This window comes from Psammomys obesus, unplaced genomic scaffold, assembly GCF_907164565.1.
Source record: "Psammomys obesus unplaced genomic scaffold, mPsaObe1.curated_primary_1811, whole genome shotgun sequence".
Taxonomy (NCBI): domain Eukaryota; kingdom Metazoa; phylum Chordata; class Mammalia; order Rodentia; family Muridae; genus Psammomys; species Psammomys obesus.
The window spans coordinates 10,224,498-10,249,177 of record NW_026596131.1 but is presented as its reverse complement, the minus strand read 5'-3'; the positions used below and the strand labels follow the sequence as shown (position 1 = coordinate 10,249,177).

At 49.1% G+C, this 24,680-nt stretch overlaps 1 protein-coding gene across 2 annotated transcripts in view; it reads right to left on the bottom strand.

The window, feature by feature from the left end:
- Positions 1-24,463, bottom strand: part of Dnai2 (dynein axonemal intermediate chain 2) — a 33,282-nt gene extending 8,819 nt beyond the window's left edge. Inside the window, exons 1-8 of one of the 2 annotated variants that reach the window (XM_055592114.1) lie at positions 24,127-24,463; positions 18,355-18,554; positions 16,106-16,267; positions 15,063-15,184; positions 12,446-12,588; positions 11,127-11,240; positions 5,759-5,898; positions 4,213-4,335 (exon numbers count right to left, since the gene is read on the bottom strand). In XM_055592114.1, the coding sequence (XP_055448089.1) occupies positions 4,213-4,335; positions 5,759-5,898; positions 11,127-11,240; positions 12,446-12,588; positions 15,063-15,184; positions 16,106-16,267; positions 18,355-18,537 (987 nt within the window). In that variant the 5' untranslated portion in view covers positions 18,538-18,554; positions 24,127-24,463. Of the gene's footprint in view, positions 1-4,212; positions 4,336-5,758; positions 5,899-11,126; positions 11,241-12,445; positions 12,589-15,062; positions 15,185-16,105; positions 16,268-18,354; positions 18,555-20,133; positions 20,189-24,126 lie in introns of those variants that run through there. The other variant, XM_055592113.1, reaches the window with a different exon arrangement.
- Between the last annotated feature and the right edge of the window lie 217 nt (positions 24,464-24,680).

The following is a 24,680-nucleotide window of genomic DNA, read 5'->3' as shown; positions in this document are numbered from 1 at the left end:
GTGTGTGTGTGTGTTGTGCATTTGTTGTACACAAGCCAGAGGAGGCTTTGGGTGTTTCCCTGTATCTCTCTGCCTTATTCCTTTGAGGCAGGATCTCTCACTGAACTTGGAGTTCTTGTTTCCCAGATAGTCTGGCAGCCAGGAGGCCCCAATCATCCTCCATTCCCCCACAGCCCTGGAGTTAAAGGATAGCAGGTGCTTTTAACCACCAAGCCTCCTCTCCAGCCCCAGCAAGCATTCTGTCAGAAGGATTTTGGATATTTGTTTATACATAGAATAAACAAGGCCCAGAGTTGGCACAGCTTGGCCCTAATTGTGTCCTTATCTGGCACAGTGACATTGGCTCCAGCACTGTCTAGGCTAGATGTCACTTTGAACTCAGGACAGGCGGCTTGCCAGCCACCTGGTGGTCAGTGATGCAAGTTGTCTCCCCCTGGCCTGGGACCTCCAGTTGTGTCTGTGCAGGGTGCTGCCTCCCAGCAAGCCTGGAAACTCACCTGTGACCATCTGGGGCAGAGCTCTGTCTCAAAACAACAACAACAAAACAACCAACCAAGCCAGGTGTAGTGGCACACTCCTGGAATCCCAAAACTTGGGGAGGCAGAGGCAGGCAGATCTCTGTGAGTTCAAGGCCAGCCTGGTCTACAAAGCGAGCTGAGGACAGCCAAGGTTGCAGAGAAACCCTGTCTCAAAACAAAACAAACAACCCCCCCCCCCAAACAACCGACCAACCAATCAATCTGGAGACATGGCTCAATAGCACTTGATCAACCTGACAACCTGAACTTGGTACCCAGCGTCCACGGTGGAAGGACAGAACCAACTCCTGCAAACTGAGACGCCTCTGAGACTTCCACAGGCCATTTCATTACATATGAACTCTTGCATGCACACACACACAAAGTAAGTTTTAAAACATAAAAATAAAAGCAAAAGAAGAAAAGGGCTGGGACTGCAGCTCAGTTGGTAGAGTGCTTATCTACGCAGACATGAAACCCTGGGTTCGAACCTTACACAAGCATGATAGTGCATTTCTGAAACTCTGTAGTCAGGAGGGGAGGCAGGATCGGAAGCACAAGGTTACCCTCCAATACGGAGCAAGTTTGAGGCCACCCTGGGCTACATGAGAACCTGTTTCAAAAAGAAAAATAAGAAATAAAGAAAAAATAAAAAAGACAATTGCTGTACGACCCTTCTTCTTAGGGGTCCCTAGAGCAGGCAGGGTCATAAAGGTAGAAAGAGTGATGAGAACTGCTGAGCTCTCAGGGAGAAAGAAATGGGAAACTGTTTTTCTCATTGGTACAGAGTTTCAATTTTGTTTTATATTTGTTCTGGCAGGAGAACTAGTTTTGGAGGAGGAAATCATACACTTCATTTTGAACATTAAAAAAATCAGTTAAAATGAATGTTAGGCAAAGGGGATTGATGGGTTTTGTTTTTTGTTTTTGTTTTTGTTTTGTTTGTTTTTTGAGACAGTGTCTTACTACTTAGCCCCGGCTGTCCTAGAACCTGATGTGTAGACCAGGCTAGCCTTGAACACACAGGGATCCACCTGTCTCTGCCTGGAGTACATAAACCACTAAGCCCAGCTTTACTGGAAAGTATAAGAACGACCAAATTCCTTTGAGGAAGAACCATGTTTAGAAGTGTGAGTCATAAGAACCCACAGAGCTATGAGGAAGTAAAATCATATCGATCAATGACATGGGAGGCGGGGCTCCTTCCCATCCAGGCTCTTTCTATTCTGTCCAGATGGTAAACACAATGTCACGTCTTAATGAAGGGCTTCGGTTTTGATGGGAAAATTCCAGGGCCACACGGTGGGGACATTTGTGCAACAATGCGAGTGGGCAGGGCACTACGGAATTGGTCCTTCAAAGTGGCTGCCCCGGACCCGGAGGCTGCACACGTGAGGCCCGGCACTCAGGAGGTGGTGGAGGCAGAAGGATCAGAAGTTCAAGGTTGTGGGTCTAGGAGATGGCTCAGTGGGTAAGGTAAAGGCCGGAACTGTCAAGCTTGACAACCAACAGTCCGATCCCTGAGTCCCACAGGGTGGAAGGGGAGAACGGACTCACACAGCAAAAATAAACACAAGTTCAAGGTTCTTTTAGGCAAAATAGTAAACTCAAGGCCAGCATGGGATACAAGGGACTTGTCCCAAATAACAAGAGGGACCGGGGAGACGGCCCTTCTGTTGGTAGCACTGGCTGCTCTTGCCTAGGACCCAGGTTTGACTCCCGGCACCCTCATGGTGGCTCGCAAACATCTGAAACTAGTTCCAGAGTTGCTCTCTTCTGACCCCTTCAGGTACCAAGGATGTGTGCCATACACACACATGCAGGCAGAATGCGGCGCGCGCTCACACACTCACACACACACACACACACACACACACACACACACACAGTCTTTAAAATAAACGAATAATAATGAAGAGTTAAGAGAGTAGGTGGCAATTCAATGAGTTTTACAATTTTTAAAACTTGCATAGATTGGAGGTATGGCTTAGTGTTGAAAGATTGGCCCCAAGTATTCGGTAACAAGAGAGAGAGAGAGAGAGAACACAAACTGAGCTACTAACATGGGTTTAAATAAAAAGACCAAATCTGGGGGGGGGGGCCTCTGGGATGCAATCCATTAAGCCTCCCCAGGTTCAGAGACGAGCCACCCAGCCTGCCTTCCTTAGACATCACATAGCATCAGAGCTTTGGGCTCAAGGTCCAGCTTTGTCATGTTCCGTGACACTAGGCTTACTGTCATCAAGACTCCTTGCTTGTGGGGAAGCAGAGATAAAATCAAGGCCTCACAGGACTGTGGTGGCTGCTGCTGTCTTGCAGAGACTGTAGTCAGGGACTAGCATGGAGAAGAGGGGACATTACATCTGGCATGTGGCCTAGAAATCCCATCGTTGGGGCAGAATGTCTTCTTGAACCCTCCTACCTAGGCCCTGAGTTGAGGGGCTCGTTCTGTGCCATGGTGGCAGGGCAATTGCTTGCCTTCCACTTATCATTCCAGCGTTGAAGTCCGGCCAGTCGCTGAGGATTCCCTGGGCAGGTGTGGAGGTCAGACCTTCCCAAGGTCCTAGGAATGATGTGACAGTACCCTGAGCTAAACAAGTGACATCACCAAGATAGGGGTGGGGTCACCAAGCTTGAGCCTCAGACATAGAGGAGGAACCAGCCCAAGCCAGGAGCCATCCGGAAAAGTGATTTTTCTTGCCTTGATTTGGTGAGAGTGTTCATTTTCTGCTTCTGACCCATTCTGGTGACTGTTCTTGTCAACTTCAAGCTTTTTAATTTTTATTTTGATTTACATATATGAGACATGGTCTTGCTATGTACTCCTGGCTGGCCTAGAACTCTCTAGAGACCCCAGTGGTCTTGAATTTTCTATGATTCTTTTACTTCTGGCTTCCACTTTTGAGCTTTAAGATTTTTCTTTATGATCATCACGGTCTGTGTGCGTGTGTATGCATGCATACCGTGGCACACTGTGTATACATAGAGATCAGAGGATAATTTCCACAAGTCAGTTTTCCTTTTAGTGCGTCCCAGGAATTAAACTCAGGCCATCAGGTTCTGTGACAAATTCTTTCAAATGCTGTAATCTCTTCACTGACCTCTTGTTTTCTCTTTTGTTTTTTGTTTTGTCTTTAAAAATCAAAAACAAACAAACAACAGGACCTCAAACTTGTTACATTTGACCTTGAACTCCTGATCTTCCTGCCTCCAGTTCAAAGGTGCTGGGATTAGAGGTTTCCATCACTGTTCCTGGCTTTTGAGGTTTTCATATCGTTGTTTTTTGTTTTTGTTTTTGTTTTTGTTTTGTTTTGTTTTTGTCTGTTGAAACTTGCATCAATGAGGTCTGTGCTCTGGTTTCCCAACAGACTCCTCTGTCTGTCCTTTTTTCTTTCTTTCCTTCTTCAACACATCTTTCTTTCCCAGAGGAAGGTGAAGTAACAAGCCTAGGGCCTCAAGTGAGGATTTTGGTCCTGGCCAAGGATCTTCCCCTAACACTCTGCTCAGTGGGGCCAGCCTCAAGCCGGTGAGAATGGTGGCTTTCCTGGAGGTGCTCTGCTGCCCCCTGCTGGAACATCACTCTAAAGCCACCCCAAGGAGTAAGGCGTCCTAGGCAAGAAGGGGCCTCGTGCCTGCAATTTCTACATGAGCCCCAGCAAATGAAGTTGAGGAAAGGAGAACAAGAAACACCTACCAAAGTAGACTCGAACTCCAAGGAGATGGCGCCCAGGGCGTTCTCCAGCTGCTCCTTTCTGCTGATGTCCATGATGACAACCTCGGTGGGCTCGCTGATTTTGCGGATATCCCACCACATGACCTGGAATGGAAGGGTGACTGAGAACCTAAAGAACCTGACTTTTGACTCCCCTCCCAACCATCCAGGGGCTCAAAGGATATTGGAACAATGAGAACAAACATATTCTTTTTATAATAATTTTTTTTAATATTAATCACAGGTTATTTACTTTGTATCCCAGCAGTAGCCCCATCATTCATTCCCTCCCAATCCTACTCTCCCTCCCTCATCTCCTCCCCACCTGTTTCCAAGTCCACTGATAGGGGAGGTCCTCCTCCCCTTCCATCTGACCCTAGCTTATCAGGTATCTTCAGGACTGGCTGTAATGTCCTCATCTGTGGCCTAGCAAGGCTGCTCCTCCCTTGGGGGAGGGAAGCCAGCCATTGAGTTCATGTCAGAAATAGTCCCTGTTCCCCTTACTAGGAAACCCATTTGGTTACTGAGCTACCATGGGCTATATCCGAGCAGGGGTTCTAGGTTATTTCCATACATGGTCCTTGGTTGGAGAAACAATCTCATAAAAGACCCCTGTGCCCTGATATATTTGGTCCTTATGGAGTTCCTGTCCTCTCCAGGTCTTACTAACTCCCCCTTTCTTTCATATGATCCCCTGCACTCTGCCGAAGGTTTGGTTATGAGTCTTAGTATCTGCTTTGATACACTGCTAGGTAGAGTCTTTCAGAGGCCATCTGTGGTAGGCTCCTGTCCTGTTACTTGTTTTCTCCTACATCCAATGTCCATCCCATTTCTCTTTCTAAGTGAGGATTGATCATCTTACCCTGGGTCCTCTTTCTTGTTTATCTTCTTTAGGTGTATGGATTTCAGTATGTTTATCCTATCTAATAGGTCTATATAAGTCAGTATATACCATGTGTGTCTTTCTGCTTTGGGGATACCTCACTCAGGATGATCGTTTCTAGGTCCCACCATTTGCCTGCAAATTTCACGATTTCCTCGTTTTTAATTGCTGAGTAGTATTCCATTCAAACATATTCTTAAGATTCAAATGCAAAGTCAGATGCAGGCACAAGAAGCTGGATTCTACAAGACTCTCCTATATAGCAATATCTAATAAGGTGAAAACTGCACACAGGATCCAGGCTTGGTAATCCATGTCTGTAATCCCAGCGCTCAGTGTTCACAAATCTTGATGCACTAGCCTACTCCCAGGCTGCTTAGGCACCTGTGATGCCATCATTGCTCACTGATGCCAGGGGCCAGGGATAAAAGGACCCCTGCCTCCTCTCTTTCCCTTTAAAGGGAGAGAGGGCTGGAGGTATATTTCAGTGACAGAACGCTTGGAGGTAGAGTTCAGTGGTAGAACACTTGCTTCCCATGCATGAGGCCCTGGGTTCCTGCCCCAGCACTGGCTGCACAATAAAACGAGCAATGGTGTTCTCTGGGTGGGCCCTCCTCTTCCCTCCAGGGTCCTGTCAGGTGGTACCTGCCCATCTGTGGACGCTGAGAAGCACTCGGTGCCTGTCTTGGACTGCAACCAGATGGTGCCATACACTGGGTCTCGGTGGCTGAACTCGATAGTGGACAGCTCTGCCACCAGGCTGCCCTTCCGGGTGTCCCAGCAGGCTGGCGGGGGTGGGGGGAGGAAAGAAGATGAGGCTGTGAACTCAAGTGCCCAGAAAACCAAACCAAACCTGTAGTAAAGCTTTCCCGTGGCTGAGGAGAGTTGAGACTGAGTTTGAGGCCAGCCTGGTCATCACAGCGAGTTCCGGACCAGTTAGACCCTGTCTCAAAATACATAAAAATCAGACAAAACAAAAAAGAATTCCTCAGACGACATGTGGGACCTATAGTAGATACTGGGCACTGTCATCACCCACCCGCCTGCTGTTTTTACTGGTATTTGGCAGTGGGAGGTGGGCGTTCATTTGCTTTGTCTTCTTTTCTTGAGACAGGGTCTCACATAGCCCAGGCTGGCCTCAGACTTGCTATATAACTAAGGATGGCCTTCAATAGAGTCTCCTGCCTCTACCTCCAGAGCGCACTGCGTTTACAGACTTGGGCTCCACCATGGTGTGTGGAAAGGGCCCTCCTTGGTTGGTGGTTTTCTGTTGCCGTGTGGCTTTAAGAACTTGGAGAATCTTCACTTAGTGTCTGGGGTAACTGGTCCATGCTTGTGGACCATGTACATTCATATTTGACTCTAGAACTGTCTCTCCTTTCCCTTTCAGGTGAGAGAGGTGTGTATATGTGTGTGTGTGTGTTTGTGTGTGTGTGTGTGTGTGTGTGTGAAGGAGGCGTGGTTCCTTGCGCAGTAAAGGAGCCAAGCTGGAAGAATGCTACTACTGAGTTTGGAAATTACCTGGATTTTTAGAATCGGGGCTATATTCAAACCAGCCTTCTCCCAGCCCCACACAATCTATGTAGAGACCTCTGGAGTGCAGGCTTCATTTATCATGCCCCCGCCGTGTTCTGAGCAACACTCTATGTCCTAGCGAAGCTTACGGGAATGGACCAGGCTTAGTACTGGGAGAGGTAAGAGTGGGGACAGGAAGTAGAGAGGCTGGTCTGGTCAAGGAAGGTCTGAGGGGGAAAGCGGCAGGGAGAAAAGGCAGAGCTAGCCAGGCCGGGGGGGTGAGGTCAGGATCCACAGCAGAGAAGCACAGGCAGAGACAACCCCCTCCCCAAGGTGAGAATGTGGGCAGATCTTCCAGCTGATGCAAGGGCAGCTGAAGAGACGGCTCCGTGGGTAGAACTTCTTGTGTTAAAGCCTGATGACCTGGGTTTGATCCCCAAAACCCATCCTGGTAGCCACAACCATCTGGAAATCCCCGTTCCAGTGGGCCGCACACCTTTTCTGGCAGCTAGACATACACACGGCATTCACACATACGTGCAGGCAAAAGAGTCACACACAAAATAAGATAAATAAATATATAAATTAATAATGATGATGATGATGGTGGGGCCGGTGAGACGGCTCACCAGGTAAAGGGGCCCACCACCGCCCGACAGCCCGAGTTTAACCCCTGCGACCCATGGGCTGGTAAAGATCCAACCCCTCCAAGCTGTCCTCTGACCTGTACATGGACGCTGTGGCATAGGGGCACCCCTTCCCACACAGTAATTTTTTTGGATGTAAATTACAAATAATAATAATAATAATAAAGAGGGCGGGAGGAATGGCTCATGGGTTAAGAGTGCTTGCTGCTCTTACAGAGGACCAGAATTCTGTTCCCAGCACCCACAATGGGCAGCTCCCGACTCCCTGTAACTCCAGCTAAGGAGGACACCCACACACAGACAAACACACACGTCTGATATTTTAAGAGACAAAAGAGAGAGGGGCCTGAGAGTCAGCCCACCGGTTAGGAGCGCTTGCTGCTCTAGCAGAGTGGAGGAGGTTGGTTCCTAGAACCATAGTGGATAGCTCATAACACCTGTATCCAACATCAGATCCAGGGGATCTGATGTCCTCTTCCGACAACCCCCACAAACACATACATATGGCACATGCTCACACAGACATCTGCATGAGCACACACACGCAAACACACACAAACCAGAAGAAATTTTTATGGAGAAAAGAAACTCACGGGAGTGTTCAAGCCTTTATCGTGATCCCGTCTTTGTGCTTTGCCAACAGAGGGGTGAAGCCTGCCTGCTTCCTGCCCTGATGTATCTGGCTTTCACTTCTTCCTGAGGGCTACCAAGGGTGCACATGCTCACTTACCCAGAGTCATTTCCAAGAAAGACTGTTTTGTAAACCAATAAACCTACTTGCTCATGAGTTTTGACCTATTAGCCTCCAAGTCTGGGGCCTGGCAAAGCAGTGCTCGGGAGTGGGTCCTGTGATCCCAGATGTCACTGCTGTTGGGGTCTCCTTCCTATGGTAGCAGGGCCCCAGAGCTGAGCTGTTCTGAGCAAGTGTAAAAAGCTGCTGGAAGGGGTCATGAATAATGAGTGAGGAAGACTGCTGAATAAGTCATGACATCAGCTTGGCTTCGGTCTTTGGCTCAGACAGTGGATAATATGGCAGGGAAATGTATGGAGCCCATAGCTGTGACACAGCCTGGATGTTCCCCAGGTATTAGGTCTGAGAGAGAGGGAGACCAGAACCTTTCCTCAGGAAATCAGGAATTTAAGGTCAGCCTGGGCTACAGAGTAAGACCTTATCTTTAAAACAAAAATACATTAGTTGGCTAGAGAGATGGCATAGTGGCCACGAGTATATACTGTTCCTGCAGAGGACCTGAGTTGGGTTTTCCTACAGCCACATTGGGAGACTCACAACTGCCTGTAACTCTGATGCCCTCTTCTGGCCTTCAGGGTCACTGCACCCAGGTGCACATACCCACACATACACATGATTAAGTAACAAAAGCTAAGATAAAATTAAATCAGAAAAACAAGAGTAATTAAACCCAAAGTAAGGCTAAGCCTAGTGGCTCAGATCTATAATCCCCGAGCTCAGGACTGAGGCAGGAGGATTAACACAAGTTTGAGAGCAGCCTAGGCTTCACAGTGAGTGAGTTCAAGCCCTGTATGTGCTGCATATGGAGACCCTGCCTCACAGAATAAAAATGCTAAAATAATAGTACACACCTTTAATCTAGCACCCAGGAGGCAGAAGCAGGCTGATTTCTGTGGGTCTATATGGTCTACAGAGTGTTCCAGGTCAGCAAAGGCTACACAGTGAGACCCTGTCTCAAACAAACAAAAATAAAAGCTGGATATGGAAAGCAAACCCAGCACCTGGGAGGTAGAGACAGCAGAATCAGCAGCCTGGGTAGCACACACACACACACACACACACACACACACACACAAAACTGCAACACACATACTTGAAACTACCACACACACAAACACACACTTGAAACTACAACATACACACATCTGAAACTACAACACATGCAAACATACACACACACTTGAATCTACAACACACACACACACACACACACACACACACGAAACTACAAAACACACACCAACACCCGAAACTAAATCACACACACATATCTGAAACTACAACACACACACAGACACCTGAAACTACAACATACACACACATGAAACAGAAAATAGAATAAAAATTGAATTAAACATGTAAGTGAAAGATTTATAAAAAAAAAAAACTGATAAATTTAATAAAGCCAGAAGTTGGTTCTTAGAAAACAAAATTGACAAACCTTTTGATTGGCTAAGAGAATTAAAAACAAAACAAAAAAGCCCTCAAGTGACTACAAACATACAAGAAACATGAAAGACAACTTTTGTGTCAATGAACTGGTTAACCTAGATGAAATGGAAAAGTCTTCAGAATAACAGAGGCTGCCAAAGCAGATTCGGAAACAGAAGCCTGGCGTAGCCGTGCACCCGAAATCCCAGCACCTGGGAAGCCAAGGTCAGTTTTGGCTATTTGTGGAGATTAAGTACAGCTCAGGCTACATGAGACTCTGTGTCCAAGGAATACCAAGGGGGAGGAGAAAGAGGCAGCGGGGAAGAAGAGAAAATGCCAAGAGAGCCATAGCAAGTGAAAGGATTGGATTCACTTATTTGCTTCCAATACAGAAAAAGCCCAGGGGCTGAGAGATGTCGCTGGGTGAAGGTGCTTGCTGCCAAGCCTGAGAGCCTGGGTTCAACCCCCAGATCAGGCGTGTTGAAACACGAGAGCTGATCCCCAAGTGCCGTCCTCCCGTTCTCACATACTCACAGGCACACACAAGTGCCCATCCCCCACTCCACCTCCTGCCCTACTGTGTGTAACTGAGCCATCTGGGGGAGCTCAGCTGTTTCCTCTTACAAAAGGATCGCCCCAGCTGGCCTTGCTGACTGCCTATACTGTAACAGAGGGGCGGGAGATCAGGGGGACCCTCACCTGCCCCAACCACCAGTGGTATTTGGCTCTACCCTAAGAACCCTAAGTAGCCTCAGGGAGGGGCTGGAGTGCACAGCCTTGGGGGAAGGGTTGCAGCTATGGGGACGCTCTCACCATGCTGGACAAAGGCTTTGGGGGGGGGGATGTGGCTTGTTGGGGGAAGGAGCTCCCAAACCCCTGTTGGAAACCTCTCCCCTGTGCTCTGTAAGGAAGCCCAGTAAATAAGTAAACAAACAAACAAATGGACATGCCCACATGTTCGTGTGGACACTAGCTGGAGGAAGCGCGTTGCTGAGGGAACAGCTTTACTTCCTGAGGAACTTGCTGCTTCCTGTTGGACCTGATGTGGGAGCCCCTTTGTGAGCTCCTCCCCCAACCAGGGACCAGCGCTCTTCTGCTGCCTTGTTCCATACACCGCCCCCCCCCCCCCCCGCTCCCACCACACCATGATGGACTGTTCTTTCAGGAACTGCCACCCCAAGTACTTTTCCCGGACACCTCTCCCAAGACGGGACTCCACAGTGGCTCTCACGACCCCCCTCTCACCAGCCCTGGTCCTTGACTTTATTTGAACTACAGCTTAAAAATAACCCTACATTTTATTTATTTATTATATATGTTTATATGACATGGCACACCTGTAAAGGACATGTCAGAGGATAACTCTCTGCCCATCACGTGGGTCGCACAGATCAACTCAGGTCATGAGGCATGGGTGTCAGGCACCCTTACCCACCGAGCTATCTCCCCCACCTGAGTTATTTTTGAAACCTTATTTCCTGCTAATGTTAGACTTACCTGCATGACTAGGACTGGAGGGGCCAGCCTAGACTATGAGTGTAACCTTGACTCCTAGGTGACCGCGACGATCAGCTTTCCAAATGAATGACCCACACACTGAGTCCTGGCGGACATGTGTGTGTTGGCAGTGCCCTGCCTGGCTGCTGGCTGGGGCGGGGGTCCCCCTTACCTATCTGCCCATTGTAGCAGCCCCCTAGGAGCACATGGGAATCCTTGGGGTTGTACTCTAGGGTGATGAGAGGAGAAGATGGCTTCAAGGCAATTTCAGGTCTGTTGGGGTTTTCTAGAATGAAGAGGAAAAGAAAAGAAAAGGGAAAAAAAAATCCATCAGGCCTGCCCAGAAAAAGGACAGGACCTATCAGTTTAACCCCTGCTACATGCAGAGGGTAACAAAGATAGCAGAAGAGTCTATCCGTCCCCCAATACACACCCGGGGCCCCCTCCCCAGTCTCTTCTGCCTGAATCTTGGCTAGTGGCTTTATTTGGGGGCTGGAGATCAGGATTGGGGTGTGTGTTCACATACTGAATTCCAGTTCTAGTCCACTCCCCAGGCTTGGTATGAAATGAAAGCTTTCTCCTAAGGTGTAGGGAGTGGAGAAATCCGAGTGAGGGGAGTTCTGTCTGAGTGCAAGTGTGCTTCTGTGCTGTTGACATGGGCACAGCCGTGCCAAGGACCCCGGAACCTCAGGCCCATGGAGGAACTGCAAGGCATCATCCTCCACGTTCCCTGTTGGAAGTGAGGCTCAGAGGGAATGGGAAGGCCTTCCTCGGTGGGCTGAGAGTATTGAGAGTGTGTGCAAAGAATGTCCACCGTAGCTCTCTCCTCACCAGGCTTACGGCCTGAAGACTACTCCCCTACAGAGATCATTCCTACCAAGGTTAGCAGTGAGCTGGCTCAGTAGGTACAGGCACTTGCTGCCCAGGCCAGGTGTGACCCAAGTTCAGTCCTCAGAGGCCGGATAAAGGCGGAAGAAGAGAACTGAGCCCACAAAGAGGTCATCTGACCTCCACGTGTGCGCCATGACGCACATGCTCACCCCACAAACAAAAATGTCACTACCACTATTCCCTGTAGAAAACGGTCTGTCACTGTCTGCGTGAATGAAAGGCAAGTGTCAGCAAAGGTGAGGTGACTTCCCTCTGCTTGAGCAAGTAGGAGTCCTTCTGGTATGGATGCCGTGGATCCGGGTCTTAATGGCCCCAGATGGGCTGGGCTCCAGCAACTGCCTAACACTCTCAAGGCCTCGGAGTCTGTCCCCAGTGCGGGAGGCAAATGTAGAGTAGATGGGAACCTTCTCGATCTGGTTTAGCTCTATGAAGGTGCGCCTGCCTGTTCCCATACAGGGAAAGAGTCTTCTTTCTGCCTCTGGTCCCCCCTCCCCAGAGTGTCTTTGACCCCTTATTTCTACCCTCAGCTCCCCAAGTTTTGCTGGTCTCTGACCTGGCCCCTCAAGTCCTCCCTGGTTGTTGAAACCAGCTGTTTCTCACCCAGGTCCCAGACGTAGGAGTCATGGCTCATGCCCATGGGAGCTCGCTGGAAATTCAAGCAGGAATAAGCCACAGCCAGCTTCCTGTTCCCATCAGGGTGCCAGGAGAGGTGAGTGGCTGTCCGCTTGATCTCTTGAGGGTCCCTGGAGGGAAGAGAAGGGAAAGCAGAGGGCTGGAGGAAAGGGTCCCTTAAGTCTGTGCTTATCAGATTCCTTTTCAAAAAGAGATCTAAGAAAGTGTTCTCAATTAGGAGTTGTTTTTACAGGGTTGAGGCTGGACCACGGGTGGTGGGTGGCTCTTGCCTGTGACTCATCACTCCAGAGTACACAGATCCTGTCTCAAAAAAAAAAAAAAAATTAAACAAAACAAACCCCACAGAAACCCCAGAGTTGACAAGACTCCTTTAAATAAGAAACCAAATCCAATGGCCCCACCTAGAATGTAAGAAGAATTAGCCAGGGAAACAAATGAGTAAAGTCTAGGCTAATCTTTCTCTCTCTCTCTCTCTCTCTCTCTCTCTCTCTCTCTCTCTCGGTAGGACCTCATGTATCCCACCCAGGCTGCCCTTGAACTGAGGACAACCTTTAGTTTCTAATCCTCCTGCTTCCACCTCCCAAGTGCTGAGAATATAGGCATGCATCATTGCACCCAGTTTATAAGGTTCTGGTGCAACCCAGAGCCTCCTACACATACTAGGCCCACATACTACCAACTCAGGCTGTGTCTCCTGAAAGGCAGTGCCTGTGTCTGTGTAGCCCTAACTGACACTTATGTGTGTCACCACAAAGAGCTTTTTTTTTCTTAAGACAGGGTCTCACTGTGTAGCCCTGGCTAGCATGAAACTCACTATGTAGACCAGGCTGAACTTGAACTCTGGAAAAGTGGCTGCCTCTGCTTCTTTAGAGCTGGGATCAAAAGGCATGCACTACCATGCTGCCCTAGTTTAAACACTTTTTTTTGTTTTGTTTTGGGACAGGGTTTCTCTGTGTAACCACGAGTTTAAACACATATACTGATGGAAGTTTTGATCGGGAGCCTGATTCCATGATTATCAGCATAAATGAAGTGAGAATTCAGCTACTTCATTACTTGGTATTTGCCAAAATGAGTTTAAAACTCCTGTTCAGCTAGGTATGGCGTCACACACCTATAACCCTGACCCCAATACTAACAAAAAAGAGGGGATGGGCTGGAGGTGGGGATGGGGATATAGTTTGCCAGCTAGTCTTTGCTTACATGGATGAAACCCTGAGTTTGATCCCTCACATAAAACAAAGCTGTAATCTCAGCACCTAGGAGGCAGAGACACATGGACCAGGAACTCAGGACCGGTGATGGCTACATAGTGAACCCACGCCAGCCTGAACTACAGGAGAGCCTGTCGCAGAAATAAAGACAAGAAAAGGAAGGAAGGAAGGAAGGAAGGAAAAGGGAAGGGGAGGGAAAGCAAAGATTCAGAGAAACAAGCCCATTAGTGAGCAAGAGAAGCCAGACTAAGTGGGCCACAAAGTGTATGGCATTGTGCAAGTGTTGAAGTTGGTGGTGATAAAAAGATCAGTGGGTACCAGGAAGTTGGAGGGCAGGAGAATGAATAGGGAAAACAACAAGGATGTTTTAGAGCAGTAAAAAGCAAATCCACAGACTATGATGGCCAAGAATGCCCCCTGGTGGAAACCAGGGCCTCTGCATAGCAGGGATTTGGTTGATTGGTTAGCTGTTACTTTTTTATTTGTTTGTTTGTTTGGTTGGTGGGTTTTTAGTTTTTCGAGACAGGGTTTCTCTGTGTAGCCCTGGCTGTCCTGGACTCAAATTCACAGAGATCTGCCTCTGCCTTATGAGGGCTGGGGTTACAGGCTTGCACCACCTTGTTTGTTTATTTTAAACAAGGTGTTACGTAGCCCAAACTCACCTCAGACTCCCTATGTATTTGAGTCTAGGGATGATCTTGAATTCCTGACATTCCTGCCTCTGCTTTTCAAATGCTAGAATTACAGGCGTGTGCTGCTACCATGTTTTATTTTTGCTGTTGTTGACAAGGTTTCTCTGTATAGCCTTGGATATCCTGGACTTTATAGACGAGGCTGGTGTCCAACTCACATCAATCTTCCTGCCTCTGCCTCCCTGAGTTCTGGGTTAAAGGTGTATGCCACCACACCTGGCTTTATTTTATTTATTTATTCTTTTTAAGATAACGTTTCACTAAGTAGCCCAGACTGCCTAGAACTTCCAATCCTCCTGACTCAAGTCTATTGGGTGCTAGGACTATAGGTGTGTAAAACATTATTCCGAGGTTCGCTATGTGCTCAGGGTGGGAGGCAGGGAGCTATATATATGAAGGCTCTCTGCACTCTACTCCGTTTTGATGAGAGCCTAAAACTATGTGAAAAACTAAAGTCAGTTCATTTTTGAAAGATTTATTTATTTCATGTGTATGAGTGTTTTGCCTGTGTGTGTGTGTGTGTGTGTGTGTGTGTATGCCCCACATGCATGTCTGGTGCCTGCGTAAGAGGGCATCAGTCTCCCATAGATAGTCTAGTTCCCAACATCCTCACTGGGCAGGGTACCTGTCACTCCAGCTCTAAGGGACCTGGAACCCTACCCTCCCGCTGGGTGCTACCTGAAGACATTGATGGTCTTGGCCGAAGGGGCTTCTTCAGTCACCTCCACGGCCTCCTCGTCATCAAAATACTCCTGGTAGATGTCAATGGCGTTGTTCTGCTTAATGCAGTGCTCCATGATCTGTGGAGACACCGAGGGTTCTTACCAGCCAAGAGAGCTCTGCCCCCGCCCCGCAGGGCTGTCCTGCAGCTGAGAAGGACAAGAAACATGGAGTGGCCCCTGCCCTTGTTCGGTGGGGGTAGGGTTAACTCCAAGGAGTTACAATTGGTTCCTGGGGACACAGGGATACAAGCCTGGCCCAAGAATTTATGTACAGGACAAACCACTCCAAAGCCCCCCACCACCCCCATCATTTCTGATGTTCTACAAGGTCTAGCCTTCTTTGATCCCTTCAGCAGGAAATTCTCTCCTTATGGTGCAAACTGGAAAGTCCCTGTCTCTGATAGGGTCTCTTTGAATGGTGTCAGACAAAGTCTGTGTGTCTGTCTGTCTTGGACTGGTGGAGTGAGTTGCAAACTCTTTTGGGGCAGAAGGCACGTGAAATTCAGTTTGCAGCCTCCGTTCTGTCTGGCAGAGACTTAAAATTCTGCTGAATGAACATTGCTGGCTGATTGACAGGGCTCTTTTCGGATACCCTTTACCCAAGAGGCTTCATCATCATAATCATCATTATCATTTTGTTTGTGAGCCTGTTTTTTTTTGAGGGGAGAGGATGCTTAGCATTGTACATGCAGAAGTCAGAGCACAACTTACAGGAGTGAGTTCTTCCCTACTATCATGAGGGTTCCAGGCACCAACTCAAGTGATCAGCCTTGGGGACAAGGGCCTTTACCAGCTGAGCCATTCTGCCATCCCTCTTCCAGCATTTCAGACCCTTCCTAAAACCTGTTTGGATATAGGTCCTTATGATCATCTGTGAGGTCCCCCTTCTCTGGCTGGGAGCTACAGGAGCCTACCCGGGGCTATCCATGCACAGCCTGAAGGGCACAGTCCAAGCTGGGGGGAGTGGTGTGGGACAGCTGAAGCTGGAGGAAGCCTAACCGAGCCCAGCTGCATGACAGTATTGATGTAGTTCTCGTCTTTCTCCACTTTTTTCCGGAAGCGGATGGTCTGCTCCAGCTCCTGGGGGTTCACATCCTTGGGCCAGCCCCCCTCGACATGGTTGACCCCGCAGCTCTCCATCTCAAACCGCTCCGTGTTGGCCTAAACAGAGAACCACAGGAGAGAAGCCGTCTGTCTTGGGTCTAACCATTCAGCCATTTCTGCAAACTTAGATGCTGGGACACTAAGCTCTTAAATGGGTACTGAAGAAGGGGTACCCTGACCAAAGCCACAAAGTGAAGGTCCCCTCAGGTGGCTTCAACAGTACTACTGCTTTGCAGGGTAGGAACAATGGTGGGCATGGAAAACCCAGTTCCATCTTTACCTTAAATAGGCCCAAGAGCCCACCCCTTCATCCTGGGAGACATCATATTAACAGTTATTAATCCTCCATCCTTTAGCATCACAGAGACTGGCAATCAACAGCAACTCCCAGGGTGGGTTTGCCTTATGCATTCTTGGGAGCTGGCAGGACAGGTCTCCCAGCTAAAGATGACTTCTTGACTCCTTCCCACTCTTCCCATCCCTCCCCCATACTTATTTATTTATCCAATCAACCATTCATTCATCTTACATTTGAGGCAGGGTCTCATGTAGCCCAGGCCTCAAACTTACTATGTAGCTTGAGATAACTTTGAACTTCTGGTCTTCCTGCTGGGAAGTATAAGCCTATACTACCACACTTGGTTTTATCTATCATCTATCTATCTATCTATCTATCTATCTATCTATCTATCTATCTATCTATTTGAGACAGGATCTCACTATGTAGCCCTAGCTGGCCTGGAACTTGCTATGTATAGATCAAGTTGGCCTCAAACTCAGAGAATCACCTGCCTCTGCCTTTTGAGTGCTGAGATCAAAGACGTGCACCACTAAACCTGGATCACACGGTTTTTTGCAACATTTGGGATGGAACCCAGGGCCTTAATGAGCTACAGCTCTGCAAACACCTGTCTGGAGGTCCAAAGCTCGTTATTGTCTTGTGGGGAAAGAATCCCCATCCCCACTAACTGGCTGCTCCATTGCTTTTCAAGCTCTCCTAAAATGAGATGTTTCCCCAGGTCTGGGTTACAGCCCCAAAGCTCGGGGGGTGTGCTGTGCTGTGAGTTGGAAACAGCAATCAGGCTGGGAGAGCAAAAAGCTCATTCATCAGGATCATCATCAGGATCACTCACCCCCGAGAGACTGCAAAAGTGTTTTGGCCAAACCAAGTGATACTGGTAGATCCTGGGCACGCTCAGATGCGTTAGCCCATTCCACACGATTTTCAGTGTGGCTGGCAGAATCGGGGGTTGGTCCCTTACTTCATGAGGACGCAGCATTCCTGGGGCCATTCTGGTGAGAACTTCCTATGCAACACTTGCTTTTTCTTAAGCCCCTCTGGATAGTTCTCTCAGAAGGGCCAAACACCAAGAATGACTCCAGTAACATCTTAAAGGTCCCAGAAGCCCTAGGAGGAACATTTTGGTTCTAGGTATGTCCAACTTTTTTTTTTTTTTATATTGCAGTATCAATATCAATCACTATCATCTACAAAGTTTATATTCAGTAACCACTTAGTCAACGCCACACACACACCCTCACACACTGCTACACAGAGGAGATAGACGTAATCTTTAAAAATCAGACTTGGGAGATGGAGGCAGGAGGATCAGAAACTCAAGGTCATTCTTGTCTTGGCAAGGTCAAGACCAAGCTGGGATACATGACCACTCTGCCACATACTTCAAAAGCACACACACACACACACACACACACACACACACACACACACACACACGTAAATAAATCCTTATAATGCCCTAAGTAGGTTTACCAGTTTGTACTAGGCCACGTTCACAGCTGTCCTCAGCCATATCTGGAGCGAAATAGGCCCAGGAATCCTCCCACCCATCCCGAGAGGTATCATATTAGCAGTGATTAATCCTCCAAACCTTCTATATAGACTGCACATCAACAGCGATCCAGAGTGTGGACTTGCCTTGTGTATTCTGTGGACACACCTAGGTTGGACACACCAGCTCTGGCCCAAGAAGAGTCGGTGTTGTCCATTCCTGATCCTGGAGTGAGTCTTGGGGTGACTCTGCCCATGTACCTGCAGCACCTGTTCTCGTCCACTCTACCTAGCTCCCAGGCAGGGCCAGTTTCCCCACCGACCACCGTGGGTCTTCAGGGCGGGGACCCACCTCATGCTCCGACATGCTAGCCGAGCACTGGACGCCCGTGTCCACTGGGTTCCGCTCCACATACAGTGCGGACAGCTCCGGGTTGGGGGCGATGTCGATGTTCAGCTCCGCCTGGCGGTCGGAGAAGTTGCATTGCTTCCCGAACTCGCTGCGCTTCTTGAGGTATACGTAGACGATCTCCATGGTGATGGCTCTGACGGCTGCGGCGGGATGGAGGAAGAGTGTGAGACGTGGCGCGCGGGGTTGGGGGGGGGGGAGGTCCCACCAGATCCTTCTCATCTCCCCTGGTCCCACCGGAGGTAGGGCCGGGCTTTCCTTCTGTTTTGCAGGGAGGCGGGGTAGGGACTCTTAGAGGATCTCTCTAGAAGCTATGCTGGAGAGATGGCTCTGCAGTTAGGAGCACTGCAGAGGACCAGGAGGCTGCTTCCCACCCCTCACAGGGCAGCTCACAAGCATCTGTGACTGCAGTGCTGGGGGCGTCTGACTTCACCCTCTTCTGGCCTCTGTAGGCCCTGCACACACATGGTGCATAGCCGTCCATGCAGGATGCAGGCAAAACACCCCAAAACCCTCTCCCTCACAGCGCGCACACACACACACACACACACACACACACACACACACAAATAAAATCTTTCAAAGACACTCTCATTCAGCTGGGCACATGTCCGTGATCCCAGCACTTTGAAGGGGTGGAGGTAGGATGATCTGGAACGTAAAATCGTCCTAGGCTACACAGCAAGTTCAAAGCCATCCTGGGCTGCGTGAGACCCTGTCTCAAAACACGAAACGTGAAAACAAAAAAGACAAACGAAATACACACACTCTTGCACACACAGAGAGAGCCAACCCGCACCCCCATCTGATGCCACCCACGTATGATGGCTCACACACTCCCAGCACTTGGAAGACTAAAGCAGGAGGATTGCCACGAGTTCAAGGCCAGCCTGTGCTTTGAAAGAAGCTTATGATATATAGTAAGACCTTGCCTAAAATGGGCCTGGAGAGGTGACTCTGTGACCTAAAGTACTTGCTGCTCTTATCAAGGATTAGTTTGGTTCTCTGGCTGCCTGGAACTCTAGCTCCAGAGGATCTGGTGCCACCTTCTGGCCTCTGAGAGAGCATGTATGTATGTGCCCCCTCCCCCTCCCCTCTACCGCCCTCCCTCTCATGCACACACACAGAGCTAAATAAATCTGATATCCGATTTTGAGACCGGGTCTCACTCTCTGGAACTAACCATGTAGACCAAGCTGCCTTCAAACTTGTAGGTCCACCTGCCACTACATCCTGAGTACTGAGATTAAAGGCATGAGCCACCACAGTCAGAAAAGTAAATCTTTAAAAAAACAAACCCCAAATAACAAGATCTCTTAACTCACCTGAGTGCCAACTGTATCCTAAGGATAAATTGTACTGTGCGGGTCTCGTTCTTGCCCTCTGAGGTGGGCAGTAGAAATCACCATTTTTCTTGAACAACATTCATACCTTTAGGTGACCTACCCAGCGTCACAGAACTGACAAACACACCGGCTGGTCTGCCTGGCTTTGAAGCTCTTACCCACAAAATTACACACTTTCTACCGAATCAATACACTTACTGGGAGGAGAAAGCAATCCTGATGACTATGACGCTGAGCTAAATCCACCACCTCACTCAAGATTGAAACCACCAGGCACACAGATGAGAAAGACCGCAATCTCTTAAGAGCCCCCAGCTGCTCACTGTGCCAAAGCCTCATCCATGCCAGAGCGCCAGAGTACCCGGCTCTGACTCACCTCTGGTTGCCACACTGGGCATCTCCGCCTCGTGCATTGTTCTACCTACGTAGAGCTGTGAACCACTTTCAGAAGGGACAAAGCCAAGTGGCTTCTTCAACAAGTGGAACTGGGAACTCCCGGGTTGGGGCTACTTGGTCATGAGAATAAAGAATGAGGGCCAGCGAGATGGCTCAGAGGTAAAGGTGCTTTTGGCACAATCCTCATGACCAGAGTTCAATCGCCTGGAACCTACTGATGGAAAGGAGTGGACTGTCTCCAATGTGTCGTCGCCTAGCCTCCACGTGTGCCCAGTGGCTTGCACGTCCGTGCTCTCTCTCAATTAAAAAAAATTACTGTAAAGAAGGTTGGCCAGACCCTGGAGTTCTGCCCCTGCCTTCACCAGCAGTGTGCCCTTAGTCACTTAGTCTTTCCAGGGCTGACTGCAAAGTTTCAATAACGGGACTGTCGTGCAGACACAGTGAGAGAAGGAGTCTCCTTACCAAAGTCCTGTGATTACAGAATGTCAACCCTGCCAACTTCCCTCCACCCAACAAAGGAACCTTGATCCTTCCAACCCCGTGCATCAGGAGCTGAGCACAGGAGGCTGGCCATCTGGGCCATTATATGTCGACCGTGTGGACTTAGCCTTTCAGCTGGAGTTACGCCAGACCCTACCTGGTGCTGGAGAGATAGCTGGGAGGTTAGAGCACACACCGACCTGCTCTTGCAGAGGAGTCTGGTTCCTAGCACTACATGGCACACATGCTGATAAGCAGGCCAACACTCACGCACATACATAAAAATAAAACTTTCCCAAGAAGCTGGAGGGATGGCTCAGCAGTAAAGAGAACTTGCTGTTCTTTCAAAGGACCAGGGTCTGACTTCCAGCACCCACATGACAGCTCCCAACCACCTGTAACACCAGTTCCAGGGGGTCTGATGTTATCTTCTGAGGGTATCAAGTATATATGCAGCAAAACATTCATACACATAAGATAAACATTTTTAAAAAAAATCTTAAAAACATTTGTCTTAAAAATTAAATTATCCCATTTCAAAGACAAATGCACACATACAGAGAAGGAAGAGAGAGGATATGGGGTAGAGGAAAGGGGAAAGTGGGAAGAGAAAGGAAAGAGGAGAGAGGGGGGGAGACAGACAATAAAACCCAAGTATGTCTTAGCTATGGTGGTATGTCTGTAATCTCAACATTGAAGAAGCAGAGGCAGGAGGATCCGTGCAAATTCTAGGCCAGCCTAATCTATAGAATGAGTGTCAGGCCAGTCAGGGTTACACAGTGAGACCTATACTCAAAAAAATTTAAAAAAAAATCAATCAATGACTCAGGGGTTAAGAACACTGTCTATTCCTCCAAAGGTCCTGAGTTCAATTCCCAGCAACCATATGGTGGCTCATAACCATCTACAGTGGGATCTGGTGCCCTATTCTGGTGTGCAGGTGTACATGCAGGCAGAATGCTATATAGATAGATAGATAGATCTTTAAAGAGTTAAAAAGTCAATTGAGTGATCAATTGATCTGATCAGTCAATAAAACCAACCATGAGTAGTGAAAGCAGTTATGTCCTGATGCAAAGAGACACATGATCAACGGACAGAACTGAAAGCTCAGAAATAAACCTTCATGTTTATGGTCAGCTGATCTCTGACAAACCACCAAGGGTTGTAACACAGAGAGAATGGGCTCTTTGACTGGCAGCGCTGGGATGACTGGGTATTCCCAAGCAAAAAGGCATTAAGAGCCCTGTCCCATACCATGTGCAAAAATGAACCCAAAATGGGCTGCGGCTCTAAATATACAAGCAGAAACTGTAAGCCTCCATGGTTATAAGGAGTCAGACCCATGGCTCTAGCTACTGAGTTCTGAAAGCCTCGGGGCTGAGCTGTCCATCTAGAAGCAGGTGCCAGGGTAGAAGGGAACTTCTGGAACAGGGGGTGAGTGAGAAGAAAGGGAAGTGAGAATAACTCCTCAGTCTCTTGGCATCCATATATCGCTCCCTGAAGGCAGCGTGACCTGCTAGGCATGGTGGCACATGCCTGTAAGCCCAGTCCTTAGGAGGCAGAAGTGGCAGAATCAGGAGTGCAAGGCCAGATTGAGCTACATGAGACTCTGTCTCCAAAACAAGCCACAGATGCAATAAAAGTGTGTTTCCAGACACCCCCAAAGCCAACCCAAACCATACTCCTGGAGACAGTGGTTTGGTGGGAGCGGTGGCTCAGAGGGCAGAGGGGTGGGCGAAGCAGCAGTCTGCATAAGGGTGCCCTGATGTCTTCACTCTGTCTGGACAGAATTGAGGCCTTGGGGAAAAGAATGCAAAGTCAATTAAACTCTCTCTGTCTTCCACCAGGGTGAAAAGCACCTGTGTCTCCCAGCCCCGGCAGCTGGATCCAGGCAATTAGGGGCTGTCTCTCTCCATCTCCAATTGCCGTGACACAGCTGGCTCCTAGGGCGACACAAGGATGCTTAAGAGAATGAGAAAATCTTGGGAAGAAAACACCAGCCTCTTCAGCCCCCGTCAGATTCTAACAGCTTTGCTTCCTTACTTGGTGTTTCCCAAGGCCAAGCCCTCATGGAGAACAGAGGCATTGTCTTGTGTCTGGCAGCAGACAGAGGGGACATTTAAAGGGGGACGTTCAAAGACCCAGTACAGGCTCTTTTCTCACAAGCTAACAGGGTGCAAAGATAAACGGGCAAGGTCAGCCAAGGGCGTCACAGCCGATCTTTCCCCTCTTTTGGGAGACAAGTGCTGCAGGGTGGAGCTTCCCCAAGCAGGGTCTGAGCAGGGTGTCTACAAAGGGGGTGGGGTAGCAGAGGGGATGAGGAGTATTGTTGCCTAGGAGTTTCAGGGGGAGAGTGTCCCTATGGGAACCTACAGACCCAGAAGCATGCAGAATCAGTCTTCTCTCTCTCTCTGTCTGTCACTTTCTTTCCCTCCCTACCTCTTTCACACACACACACACACACACACACACACTCTCTCTCTCTCTCTCTCTCTCTCTCTCTCTCATGCACACACACAACGATAAATATGGACTCTAGAACCTCACATATACTAGCGCTACACTGAGCTACACCCACAAGTCTCAGACCCAGGACCACAAAGATCTGCCCACCATACCCTGGTCCAAACACGCAATCATTTCCCGCATTGTGGCCCAACATAAAAAAATCTTGCCTCCTGCAAGGATAACGAGCAAAGTCATTCCTAGAGAGAACCCCTTGTGGCTTAACAGAAAGCATGGTACCGCAGCTGGGAGGGAAACCCAGGGAATGGCAAGAAGCAGGGATGTCAGTGTGAGGAGGAGGCCAGAAGGAGGTGCAGCCTTTGTCCCTTGGGGCAGCCGGCCAGTGTGCCTGGAACTGAGCAGCCTTGCTTAAGGGAGGAATAGAGAGGGAGGAATCTTTGTGTCTTTCCCATATCTTTGAGAACCTTCTGGACAAGGCTAGGAAAATGTTTCCATGACCCTAATGTGCCTGATAGGGCCAGCCCCCCAGACCGAGGGGCAAACGAAAGGGTGCATTTATACATAGTGCCTGTACCCAGCCTACAACACTTGTGATCTCCCACAGTTACCCCTTCTACCTCGTTCTTCTTGTTTCTTTTTAATCATGTGCGTGTGTCTCTGTGTGTGGGTATACACGCATGCAAGTGCAGGTGGGGTGGAGGCCAAGTGTCAGATGCCCTGGAGCTGGAGTTACAGGGGTTGTCAGTCACCTGATGTGGGTGCTGGGAATCGAACTCCAGGTCCTCTGCAAGAGCACTGCTGACTCTTTACTGCTGAGGCATCCTCCAGCCCCATCTCTTAGTCTTTTGAGGCAGGGTCTTACTCTTAGTCCAGCTGGCCTGGAGTGCACTGAGTCGTCTGGGCTGGCCTCAGACTCTCGGCAATCCTCCTGCATCAGCAGGCGTGTGCCTCTCCCTCCCCTTAACTGAAAGCTCTTCTGCTTAACAGCCCCATCCTCCCCGGACTGAACTTTTGCTCCATTCACCTGAAAGCCCGAAAAAGTCCCGTCCAATCCGGGACAGCCCAGGTCAGGGCCTGGTGGGATAGTGGTGCCGGAGTCAAAGTCCTGGAGCTTGGAGAATATTCCGGGCAGCAAGGAGAACGCTAGGAGCGCTGGTCCTGATTCCAGCACCCGACAGATCTCCTAGAAGTTATCTCCTAGGTATCTTGCACTGTCCGTGATTATTTCCCTAGGGGCTTTTCCCTCCTTTCGCCAGGTTTTCTTTCGGGCTTGGACTCCTTCCGGACGCCTGGCTCTTTTCCCGGCTGAGCTTCTCCAGACACACAGACCCCGGGAAGCGCCCAAGACACGTCCAGCTCCAGAGCCGCTCAAAACGGCTGGGAACTGCGGGGTTTACCCGTTGCCTAGTAACCCTGGCCGGCCGGGACGCTGTTCGTTCGGAAGGCACGTGATATTGGTCCCTCTAGTCGGAAGCAAAGCCTTTCTCCCCTCCCTTCCCCGGAGGAGGTCTGCGGAAGGAGTGTAGGAAAATTAACTAACTTGTAAAAGCCCACTAGCGGTCATGAAAGGCTTTGCCA